Below are 12,114 nucleotides of genomic sequence, written 5' to 3'. Positions count from 1 at the left end.
ATGCTTTACTTATTTGGGGCCTCTTCCCTTTCCGTATGAAGTTGGTGATTTGTTTCTCCATCTCATTAAAAAATGCCAGTGGAATCTGGATCGGGATTGCATTGTATCTGTAGATTGCTTTGGGTAGAACTGACATTTTCACAATGTTGAGTCTACCTATCCATGAGCAAGGTTATGTTTTTCCACCTATGCAGGTTTCTTTTGGTTTCTTGCAGTAGTGTCTTGTAGTTTTCATCGTATAGGTCTTTTACGTGCAAAAGACCTCTTTAAAGTGTTAAAAAGCAAAGATGTTACTTTGAGGACTAAGGTTCGCCTGACTCAAGCCATGGTATTTTCAATTGCCTCATATGCATGTGAAAGCTGGACAATGAATAAGGAAAACAGAAAAAGAATTCATGCCTTTGAATTACAGTGTTGGCGAAGAATATTGAATATACCATGGACTGCCAGAAGAATGAACAAATTTGTCTTGGAAGACGCACAGCTGGAATGCTCCTTGAAGCAAGGATGGCAAGACTTCATCTCAAGTACTTTGGACATGTTACCAGGAGAGACCAGTCCCTGGAGAAGGACATCAAGCTTGGTAAAGTAGAGGGTCAGTGAATAAGCAGGTCAGTGGAGGGTCAATGAGATGGATTGACACAGTGGCTGTTAACAACGGACTCAAATATAAGAATGATTGTGAGGATGGTGCAAGAATGGGCAGTGTTCCATTCTCTTGTACATAGGATCAATAGGAGTCAGAACTGACTCAACAGCACCTAACAACAGCAAGCTGTGTTCCTGCCTCCAGGGGTTCCTCGGGCTACAGCCCAGACATGGTAACCCACAAAACAGCAAACAATTTCTGTTCTCACCACTGTCTTGGGGAAGAGCTCAGACTCTAGCCACATATCTGATGAGGACGGCACCTGCATAAAAAATGTTGGGACCCAGTCATCCCATGACTGCCTTAGGGCTTGTTCACTCCTTAAATGCTTTTCACCACCTGGAGCAGTAAGCCAGATTGTGCCATCCCCTTTAAGCTCTCTGGACAAGGAAGACTATCAAAGAATTGACTGATCCCTGTTGTGGCTATAATCAAATTTCCTCTAAGAATTTAAATTAGGATGTAAAAGCCAACCTCCATATCTTTTTTTTTTTCCTATTGATATTTTCACTGTAGCACTGAAAACAAGATGAGAGTCATCTTTATGTGTGATCCAATTAACACACACAGACATACATACACACACAGCTCCTATATAACTTTATACAGCTAGGAGGAAACAGGTACCTCTAATGGGCCCAAGTCATTTCTGGCTCTACTACACATCTTTTTTCTAAATGATAGTAACTACTGCTTAAGTTACAGACAAACTTTCATGCACTGTTTGTATCTAGGAACAAACACTTACATCTGGTGAAACAGCTACCATTCTTACACTATGAAGTGAAACTATGAAATGATACACAACTTGAATTGAATTCCAACAATACCACAAAATGAGACAGTTTTTAATGAGCCTTTTTTAGAATTAACAAATTAAGACTGTCCAATAATCTAACCTGCCAGAGTAAGATTATACTTTTTTTTCAATAGCTATTCAAAGCAATCTATTGACAACTCATATGTATCTGTGAAAAATTAGCAAAAAATTCCAGTGCAGTAGAATGGGGATGGGAAGAGACAGGTGGCTGGTGGGGAAAGTGACAGAACCCTGTGAGGGACACTCACCAGCTACAGCGCCAGCCAAGAGCAGGCTTCCCGGGCTAATCTGCCCATCTTCATTTGCAAGGGAAGCCTTCACATGAGCATAGCATGGGAAGTAGATGGCCGAGAAAGGAATGTCCCGCAGAAAGCATGCTTTGGCACCCTGTGAGTTGGAAAAGGAAGGAAAACCACATGAAACACATATCCCATTGAGAAGATCAAGCTTCGCTGGAACTTACCTCAGAACAAAATATTCCTAAAGAAGAACGAATTTGTACTCACAAGTTGAAAGGTGAACAGAAAAAATTACCTGAATTCTGCAAGCAATAAATCTAAACTTTATTAAAAAAGAAAAAAGTAGTTTTGTTGTATGGCATGAGAAAGGAGGGGGGGGGTTCCAATTTATTTTAATGGTGAGACTTCTATTAAAACATCTTTGTAGCGCTGCCTTTGTAAACCCCTGTGGTGGCAAATCACTGGCATTTCAAGGAGGATCAGCACTCTGGTCTCAGCTGAAGATGGGCAGCAAAAACCAAGATACTTCTTTGTTTACACACAAGGACGTAGACAAATTTTATATATGATGGGGGGAGGCTGTTTTTTTTTTTGAGAATCTGATGAAAGCTTTGAACTCTTCCCCAGAAAAAATTATGCATACTTAAAAAATTATATAACTTTTCAGGAGATTCATGGGATCCCCCTAGAGTTTATTCACATACTGCTCCCCACTCGTGGGCTTATGATACATTAATAAATGCTTGTTCTAAAGCCTTAAAATATTTACAATAATTCTGACACATTTAAGAGCTGTGTATAGAACAATTAGCTCCTAAAGCAAATAATGTCTGGTGCCAAAATAATGCCACAGGAATGCCCTGAGAATTGATGACAGTACCTAGAAATATGATATAACATTATGATGAAAACCTTAAAACATATATTATGTTTTGAGTAAGCTGAATGGGAAGGAAGTCACATCTCTTTTCAGCACCTAATGATTTAATACCAATTCTTTCACAGGTTTCTAATACCTAAAGAATTTCCACTGAATCAAAAGATTCCTAAAAGAAAATGAGTCCATCCAAATTCAACAGAATCTAGCCAAGCCCAGTGACATTTATAAAGGTCTAGTGATGTTGAGGAGACATGGTGGCATAGTGGTTAAGAATTCAGCTGCTAACCAAAAGATCAGCTGTTCCAATCCCCCAGCCACTCCCTGGAAACCCTATGGGACAGTTCTACCCTGTCCTATAGGGTTGCTATGAGTCAGAATCGACTTGATGGCAATGAGTTTTGTTTTTTGTTTTTTTTTAGTGATGTTGAATCTTGGTATTTTTGTCTGACGCTAGGCTCCAATCTGTCAAAGTTCATTAACACTAAACAACTATTATTGTACCCTTTGCTTTTCTGATACCTGCATCACGCTCTTGATCAAACTGAACTTGTAAGTAATAGAACCCTTCATCTTAGTCTTTTTCAAAGGAATCCCAGGTCTATTGTAAATGAGTTGCCTTAAAAAAAGTAACATAAGCAGGACTTCATGTTTAATTCTATTAACTTTAATCCTAGTTTGGCCCATCCATCCTTCCAACCAGAACAAATGTTTGGAATCTGGATTATCATGTTGGCTATTCCTCAGTCAACCACCTATGGATGTGTCAGGCAACAAGCATGCTCTGTGAGGGACATCAATCCCTACCCCTCTTCACTCTGAGAACATGTATTCAAAAAAAGGCAGATCCATCTCATGTACTGCCAATCAGCCCATGCTTCTGTATCTTGTCTGCACAAAAATGCTCCCATTCCCCATTAAATGTCTTACTGAAAGTAAGAACCACAAAATCTATTACAGCCAAATTTCTCACTTAATATGTATGACAACTGATATCTAGGGCATCTAATCTACCAACTGTACATTTGTTCAGGGGACAACTTCACAGGCACTGCCAGAGACAGGTCCAAAACTCAGAACACTTGAGCTCTTCCAGCTTCCCCAGGGCAAGGGGGAAAAAGTACTGTATAATGTCAATACTCATGTATAGCGTCAGATCCTCTTCTTACGATTCTTCTTTCTTTTTTTTAAATTACTATTCAGGCAATTACTGTGTAAGGCTAATACTATAACACTTTTGTTTCTCTATTTTCTCTTGTTTTTCCCTATCTTGCTTCCAGACTTTCCTGTAAGTTCTGCTAGCTATTTGTACAGATGTACATTCTGTACAGAAGATGCTCAAAGTAGATACCAAACAACCACCTCAAATTAAGATCAGTTAAATCTTCTTCAGGTCTGGCTCCTTGATACAGTAAAAAACAAAGCCATATTACTGACTTTCTAAACAAATCACCTTGGAGTAAATGTTGTTAGTATAATTTTTCTTCCCACAAATTTGGTTTCTTACTAAAACTATTATTATTATTTTTTTACCTTTAACTACATCTCCCAAATCTTTACATCTTAAAGTCAAACTTCAGTCTATGCTCTGCTCATTCATTTTGAAAGTAACATTTCCCTTTAAAATGTTTTTTTTTATTTTTCCTTTCTGATTATAAAAGTATTAAATGCTTAGCAGCTCTATGCTGCCCACTTGGAGTTGCCATGAATTGGACTCGACTTGAGGGCCACTAACAACAATAACAATAATAAAAGCATGAAATGCTCATCATAGAAAATACAGAACAGTACTGAAAATTTAAATTGCTCATGATTTTCACCAGTCAGAGATAAACACCACAACTAACATAAATGTTTTGAAGTACTTCCTTCAACAGTAATATTAACAACTATGCTTGTGTGGTTCTGGGTCATGCCTTTTCTTCTCCTTAAATTCATGGTGTATTTCTTCTCTTTTGCCAGATTTGATCTAACATCTCTTTCATTCCTCAGCTGTAGCCATATTACCTAAATTTCCTTTCTATTTGTTGTTTCAAAAACTCTACCACTATCTTTGGTCTTGGTTGTCCGGTGGATTTGGCACCATATTCTCACCCTTGTCAAAGTTTTATTGGTCCTCTGTATCTGCAGGTTCCACAACTGTGGATTCAACCAACCACGGATCAAAAATATTTGGGAAAAAAAGAAAAAGAAAGTTCCAAAAGATAAAACTTGAATTTGCCTAGAGCCAAGTTCTACATTGAATCCATGTAAATGAAATGATGTGTAGGCATACCCTGCTGTAGCCTCCTCAGTCTCTCTCCAGCACTCATTGTTTGAGCTTGCAAAGACTGAGAAAGCATTAAGTGTAAGCATTAATAACCATTTACATAGCATTTACATTGTTAGGTATTATAAATAATCTAGAGATGATTTATAGTATACGGGGAGGATGTGCCTACATTATATGCAGATACTATGCCCTTTTATATAAGGGACTTGAGCATCTGCAGATTTTGGTATTTGTGGAGGTTCTGGAACCAATTCCCCATGGATACCAAGGGACAACTGTAGTAACTTCACTTGCCCAGTTTCCTCTCCCTTGTCAACCTGATTCCTTTTGGGAAGAGCTACTTAATGCCCCATTCATCTAATCAATCATATCAGCCTCTTAAATATCAACTCTTCATTTAAACCCCATGTACTACCTTTTCCACTGAGGCTCCTTTAGCTTGAAGACCAACAGGGAGTAAATTCCACACAACTCACACTGTCTACACTTTCGTAAATGCTGGTCAAGCTTTCTTCATGCCCTTATATTTGCCTATGTCAGTGCTGCCTATTTCAGGTAATAAGCTACCAGGGGACAGGAACTACTGTCTGATGAAACATATATAACACTTTTCAAAATATTTGGCTCACAGTTGGGACCTAAGAAATGTTCCCAATGACACTGATTTTGCTCTGCTGTAAGTCCCATAAGAAGACCACAACTAAAAAGAGAAATGAGAGGCTTTGGGATATACTGTAAGGTTTCTGCAAAAAACAAACCAAAAAATGAACTCATTTCTTGGAAAAATATATTAGAAACCAAAATCAAGCATTTAGTTTTTCAATCAAAGACATATCATTAATTGAGGATACATCAAAGTCCAGGAGGAAACAGTCAGTAATTTTGTACTGGAATATTTAAGTTAAAAGAAAAGAGAAAGACTAGCGAATCTTCTGCTACATGGCTTCAATATGATAACAAGGCCAAGAGAAGCCAAGATTTAAAATGAAAAATATCCCTATGACACAAGAAGAATGAGATACCATGAAGCAGCAGCTTAGTGTTCCCAAGAAGGAACCTTTGAATGTTCCACCATCAGAGCCTCTTCCTCACTTCCTGAAATCATGACAATAAATCATGTATCAGTGTGGAAACAAGTGCTTAGGAATAGGTCTGACATGCTTCAAGACAAGTTTGAAAACAGCTCTAGGTGACTAAGAAGAAAAATGGAGTTGATCAAAAAACAGACAAACACAACAAACCAACCCAAGACAAAGGCTGAGCTGTTCTGTGAAGACCTAAAGGAAAGTTAGGACTATTTTGTATTTTTCCTACCAGGAATTGGACAATGTGGCCAAATAATCTCTGCCAACTAAAGCAAATGTTAGAATGTGTAAGCAATCTTAGATTTCCGATTATTTGAGAAAAAAGAAGAAAAGGAAAGTCAAGAAAGAAAGAGAACTTGTGGAACAGCCACCCTCCACAGAGATAGGACAACCTTGCAAACAAATTAAAACATTAAGAAACGCAAATCTCCGTTGACCGTGGTATCAAGAACACCTGGTGCAACCCTCCCCTCTGCCCCTGATGAGCACTGGGAGGAATCAGAGCCTTCCTCACCTGTAAAAACTACCAAGGGCCCCTTCTTCCCAGGAACTGTGAGTTAACGATTAAATGAAGTAATAACTGTGAAACTCCTGTATAAAGTGGCTACTGCAGTACATATGTAAGGGGAGGTTGTGGTGAGTGTCTCCCAGCCTCTCTCTGCCCCTGCCTGGTTACACAGCCCAGTGCCTGCTCAGCATCTCCCTGCAGCAAATAACCCTGGAGTCAGGAGGTGGGCTATCTCCAGCCTCACAACCCAGGCATCAAAGCCAAACTCCCAGGGAAAGCTACCTTTGCAGAAGGTTGGAGAAAAAGGCACAGACTTATTAAATTTCTCTGGCCTCATTCTCCCCACCACTTCCTTTAGGTCTCAGGCACAAAGGCAGGTGCCAATTTGTAAGCCTGCCTTAGGCAATACCTGACCTGTTGCTCCCGCACAATGAAAAGGGAAGCAGGATGTTAAAAAGGCTTTTAAAGTTCCAACTGTGAAAATGTTTCTCTCCCAGATTCCTTGATAAATTCTTCCCTCAGTGGTGAACACCCATTCTCCAGTCCTAAAGCAAAACCTAAACCTGTTTGACTTGAATTCTACTCACCCCATGTATCATTTTTACTAAGAGATCAGCTATTCTGAATGGGCAACTCTGTAATAAAGGGAAAAACTCTGTGCTGCCCAAGAGCCTGCGTCAGCAACGTGAAAAGAATGACTTTGGCCATGAAAAAATTAATAAATTACAAAGTGTAAGCCACTTGAAATAAATCTTTAAATTTTCCCGGCCTTTAAGAAAATCCCCACGTTTACCTGTCTCAAGTCTTTTTCATGGGCTCTCCAGGTGGGCCTGCCCCTAGATACTCCCTCCTGGCCCCTGAATTTCCTTTGTAAAATCACTTGGGGGAAATTAACAAATGCAAAATACAACAATCTAATTTTTAATTCATTAAACCTAATTCATTAACATCCATCTACTCCATTAAAGTACTCTCTCTCTGAAGAGGGGAACTTATTGTTACTATTTTTAAAATAAAAAGCCCACTAATACACAGTCATGAAAAATAAAAGGCATCTCAGGGTTAGACCTACAGGTAAATAAACTTGGATCAAAACTCAGATCTAGTTTAATTGGCTCCATTCCAGTTCTGTATCATTCTAAAGTCTCTCCATAATCATTCTATTTAGAGTCTAGGAAAGCTTTTTTAAGGGTAGATCTCACAACTTCAAGTGAATTAATAGTCCACAATCGACACAGGCCAATTACAAAGGCTTCGAGACATTGGCCACGGTATTATCATGGCAAAAAAAAAAAAAAAAAAAAATTTATTTTGCTTCCCATGCCATTCTGATGTGGATGCTGTGTTGAAAGCCCAAGGGAGCTTCAATCAACTCTTTAAGTTGCTGGAATCATCCACTCAACCTTCACTCTGGCAGCTCTGCCCGACATGGAACTGTCAAGTGATGTAATACAACAGGATTTGTAGCTTACACACACACACAGAACTATCTTCAATGTCTTCCCCCCACCCCGCCTTTTCTTCCTTTAAAGCTCTTCATCCTGGATGGTATCACATCTGCCCAATCAATCCAAAGAGAAAAAAGCCAGTCCTGAAGGATGGTGCTGATAAAGGAGTCAGAAAACAGGGCAGGTCCTTTCGAATGCTAATTCCTACTTATTCTAGTTGTACCTGCAAATACAGCTCTAAACAGACTATTTCTAATACAAGGAAAGGTAATTACACTCACAAAGGCACCTCTGTGTCGGGCCGGGCACCAGGAGTCAGCAGGAGCCAGCAGGTCTGGGAGATGGAGGCTTAGCAGAGACTCCTGCAGTGAATGTACATTGTCTAACACGGGGGAAAAATGCCAGACTGGGGGACCCTGCAGCATTCAAGACAACAGTGGTGCACCTTGTCTGAGAGGTTATTTAATGCTTTTGGCACCTGTAGTCAGAGCCACCCCCTCTTTTCCTACCTTACAGGTTTTGAATTTATTTGGCATGTATAATTGTATATTTTGGTCCTGGAGCTACAAACAATGGGCAGCATGTCATTTCCTGATCCCTAAGCATTCCTCTTGGTTTCCTTCAAGTGAGTTAACCCTTAGATACACACAACCTGGCAGCGCCACTCCTGCCCAGTCAGGGACAGCTATGCACCACGTGCCTGGAATTTGAATAGGGTGCTTTTCAGTATCTTGTTGAGAAATATTACTGGTGCCAAGTGATGTCATTGTGTTGTCATTGTGTCACTAGTGTTAAAACCAAATAAACCAGCCAACAAATTAACACTCATTATCAGGGAACATGGAGATTATATCAGTTTGAATGTAAAACATTAATGCTTCTTATTTGGCTTCTCTAATCCAGGAACTTCTGGAATATCAGTTTCTTCTTAAACTCACTGCAATTCTAACAAAATCATCTGGGCAACTCCAGGTATTTCTGTAGGAAATGTCGTTCCTCTGTCAGTGACATTGTTCTATTATTGCATGTTGCTTTGTCATCAATGATGCTCATCATTTAGATGGGCTGGAAATCCTGTAAGTAGCATGAAATTTTATTGCATGGAATTTAGTTTCCAAGCTTCCAGTCATGTCACCTTCACAAAGCTGATGTAGAAAATGTGTCCTACCTTTTCAATTTCTCTTCTCTTTTCTTTCTTACCTTCTTTTTTCCCCTCACTATCTGTCTGAAAATTGCACACTCTATTTCTAGTCTAAGTGTTTCTCCTGGAAATTTTAATATGCATAGTTAGCTTATCATAGTCTTTTTTATCTTCCTCTTGAAAAATACAGGCACTTTAGAAGATCTAAATTACCAGCAGCCCTGATCATTGCCATGTATTTTAATTCCAGCTTAAAAAATTAAGTATTATAATTACCAATTTATTTATATATACATATATATATAAATTTAAACTCAGGCAATGTTTTTTAAAATAAACATTTATTACTTTGTTCTTCATTCCTTGTTGCATCTCAGACTTATCATCTGTGATCACTTTCCTTCTACCAAAAGAACATTCTAGAATTTCCTTTAATAAGGGTCTATTAAGGACATGCTTTATGAGTTTTGCTAGTCTAAAAAATGTCTTTATTTCATCCTTGCTCCTGAAAGATATTTTTGCAAGGTATAGAATTCTAGGTTGAAAGGTTTTTATTCTGCACACTGAAGGTATCATTCCACTGCCTTCTGGCTTCAACTGTTCATTTCTAAGTTAGCTGTCACTTTGACTACTGCTCCTCTGAAGGCAATCTGCATTTTTCTCTAGCCACTTGAGAGCTGCTTTTTAGTTTTGGTGTTCTGCAGTTTCACTCTGACATATTTAATGAGGGTTATTTTTATTTCTCCCTCTTGGGATTTGTTATAATTCTTGAATCTGTGGACTGACGGCTTTCGTTATTTATGAAAAATCTTCAGTCATTATGTTCTCTTCTTCTGGTTTTCCAATTATACCTATTAGACCACCAAACACTTTCCGTACTTTCTCAAACTCTCTATTTCTCAGAAATGCATTCTGAACTAATTTTTTCTCTTATTTTTTAGTTTGCTCATTCCCTCCTCAGCTGTGTTTCATCTGCTGTTAAAGATCATTTATTGTATTTAAAATTTAATCATTGTATTTTCATTCTTTTTAATTTCTTAAAAGAAAACAAAAAAAGTTCATTTTATATTTCTGATAATTTGAATAACTTAAATCTTTGTAGGTCTAAAATACTGCCTGTTTTTGCTATCTCTTCTTAAAGTGCCTTATTTCCATGTGTGATCTGAGATCGTTGACTGTGACTTGCTTATTTTCCTTAGCACAACATCTATAACGATTTGATTCTTTGAGATCTGGGTTGAAGGTGGGTTCCTCTAGAGAGGACTTGTATTTACTTTTGTCAGGCACCTGGAGTGCTACCAACTCAAGAGTATTTTAATGTAAACTCCCAGTGTGAGATTTTTCACATCACCCAAGGAATATAAATTTCAGCCTGCAAAGCCACATGAGGGCCAGCTTAGAGCTCCTGATCCTTAGGGCAGGGTTTTTTTTTTTTTTTTACCTCCTATCCCCCTCCGTTTTCCCTCCCTCCACTCAGAATCAAGGCAGTTTTCCTTGTAGCCCAGGGTAGTGGGAGGGGGCATTTTTATTTTACCCTTCCACCAACAAAGGTGTATTCCTTTGTGAGATTCCAGCTTTATGGGGAACGATCTTCTTTAGCACCAAGAATAAACCGGTTGCCGTTGAGTTGATTCCGACTGCTCCATAGTTTCCAAGGAGTGCCTGGTGAATTCAAACTGCAGACCTTTTGGATTGCAGCCATAGCACTTAACCACTAAGCCACCAGGGTTTCCAGGACCAGAACAGGGTAAGGCAAGAGGAGCCTAAGGTACAAACCTTAAGAAGGCACTCACTATCAGGCTTCTGCAAATGCAGAGTTGGCACTGAAAACTGGGTGACTCCTTAAATTTTGTGCCTAGGCTCTCTGGCCTCACCTTAGTCCTGGCCCTGTTCTTTTGGACTTGGCTTCCTTAGTACCTGGCTGTCCAGTGAGGCTTCAAGAATTAATGTTCGAGTCCAGGTGTTTTGCAAATGTCTTCAAAGCAAAAGTCAGTTTACCTCTCTGGGCTACCATCTTCACTTAGTTTTTGACCCTATCTCTACTTGCCTCCTGAAAGTTCTAGAGCCATATTTATATCTAATCTTGCTATCTCCAGACACTTCAAATCCTTCCACCTACAGTGCCTCTTCTTCCTCTCTGTCTATAGACAGGCATGGTTCATCAAAATTAAAACAAAAAAATCTCTCATCTTTCCTCTAACATCCCTTGATTCTACTTTTTTTTCTATCTGCTGGACTATTTCCCTTTTTTACTTTCACAGTAAAAACCTTTAGGTTGAGTGGTTTGTACCTGCTTATATTTCTTCACCGGTTACCTACCTATTCCTCATATAGGTTTCTGCATGCTACTTGAATTGATCTCTTAACGATAACCATTGACCTCCATCTTTAAGTTTAAAGATCTTTTCTTTGTCTTCATCCCTCTTGGCCTCTGTAGCACTGGATACCACTGACCTCTTCTCCCTCACATCGCTTCCTCTGCTAGCATTCACAACACTGTTCATTCCAACTCTCCACCTGACAGCTGCTTCTGTTTTCTCCACCCATACTTCTTTCTGCCACCTAATGTGGGTGGTCTCCGAGTTCCGTCACTGGTTTCCCAGCAGCTTGGAGACCTTACCCACTCTCATAGCTTCATGCATGCAAATGACCCTTAGAAAAGTATCTGTAGTCCCCATCCTTCTGCAAAGCTCTAGTCTTACATTCAGAACGGGACAGCAAGAAAAACACTGGACTTGGAGTCAGAAAACTGAGTTTCAATTTTAGCCTCACCCCCCGCCTATCTAGATAGCCTAGCTAAATTCCATTAGACTTCTGGGCCTCCATTCCTCAGTTATAAAGACAACAGTGAGTAGAAGATCTTTTTTTTTAATTATTTTTTTTATTGTACTTCAGGTGAAGGCTTACAGAACAAATCGTTTCTCATGAAACAGAAGTACACATGTTGTTTTGTAACATTGGTTAACAACCCCACAACATATCAACCTCTAACTTCTCAAACTCTTTTTTTTTTTTTTTGGTAAAAATACACATAGCCAAAGATACACCATTTCAAAAATGCCTACATGCACAGTT

The 12,114-nt window shown here is 39.1% G+C and overlaps 1 protein-coding gene across 2 annotated transcripts in view; it reads right to left on the bottom strand.

The window, feature by feature from the left end:
- SLC25A13 (solute carrier family 25 member 13) overlaps nt 1-12,114 on the bottom strand; it is a 222,051-nt gene that overhangs the window by 12,310 nt on the left and 197,627 nt on the right. For both annotated transcript variants that reach the window (XM_012558304.2, XM_004386134.2), the window contains one exon: nt 1,718-1,856. In XM_012558304.2, coding sequence (XP_012413758.1) covers nt 1,718-1,856 — 139 coding nt within the window. The remainder of the gene's footprint in view (nt 1-1,717; nt 1,857-12,114) is intronic.

Source organism: Trichechus manatus, unplaced genomic scaffold (genome assembly GCF_000243295.1).
Source record: "Trichechus manatus latirostris isolate Lorelei unplaced genomic scaffold, TriManLat1.0 scaffold00156, whole genome shotgun sequence".
Taxonomy (NCBI): Eukaryota; Metazoa; Chordata; class Mammalia; order Sirenia; family Trichechidae; genus Trichechus; species Trichechus manatus.
The sequence above is the reverse complement of the archived record's forward strand: the minus strand, read 5'-3'. Positions and strand labels throughout refer to the sequence as shown.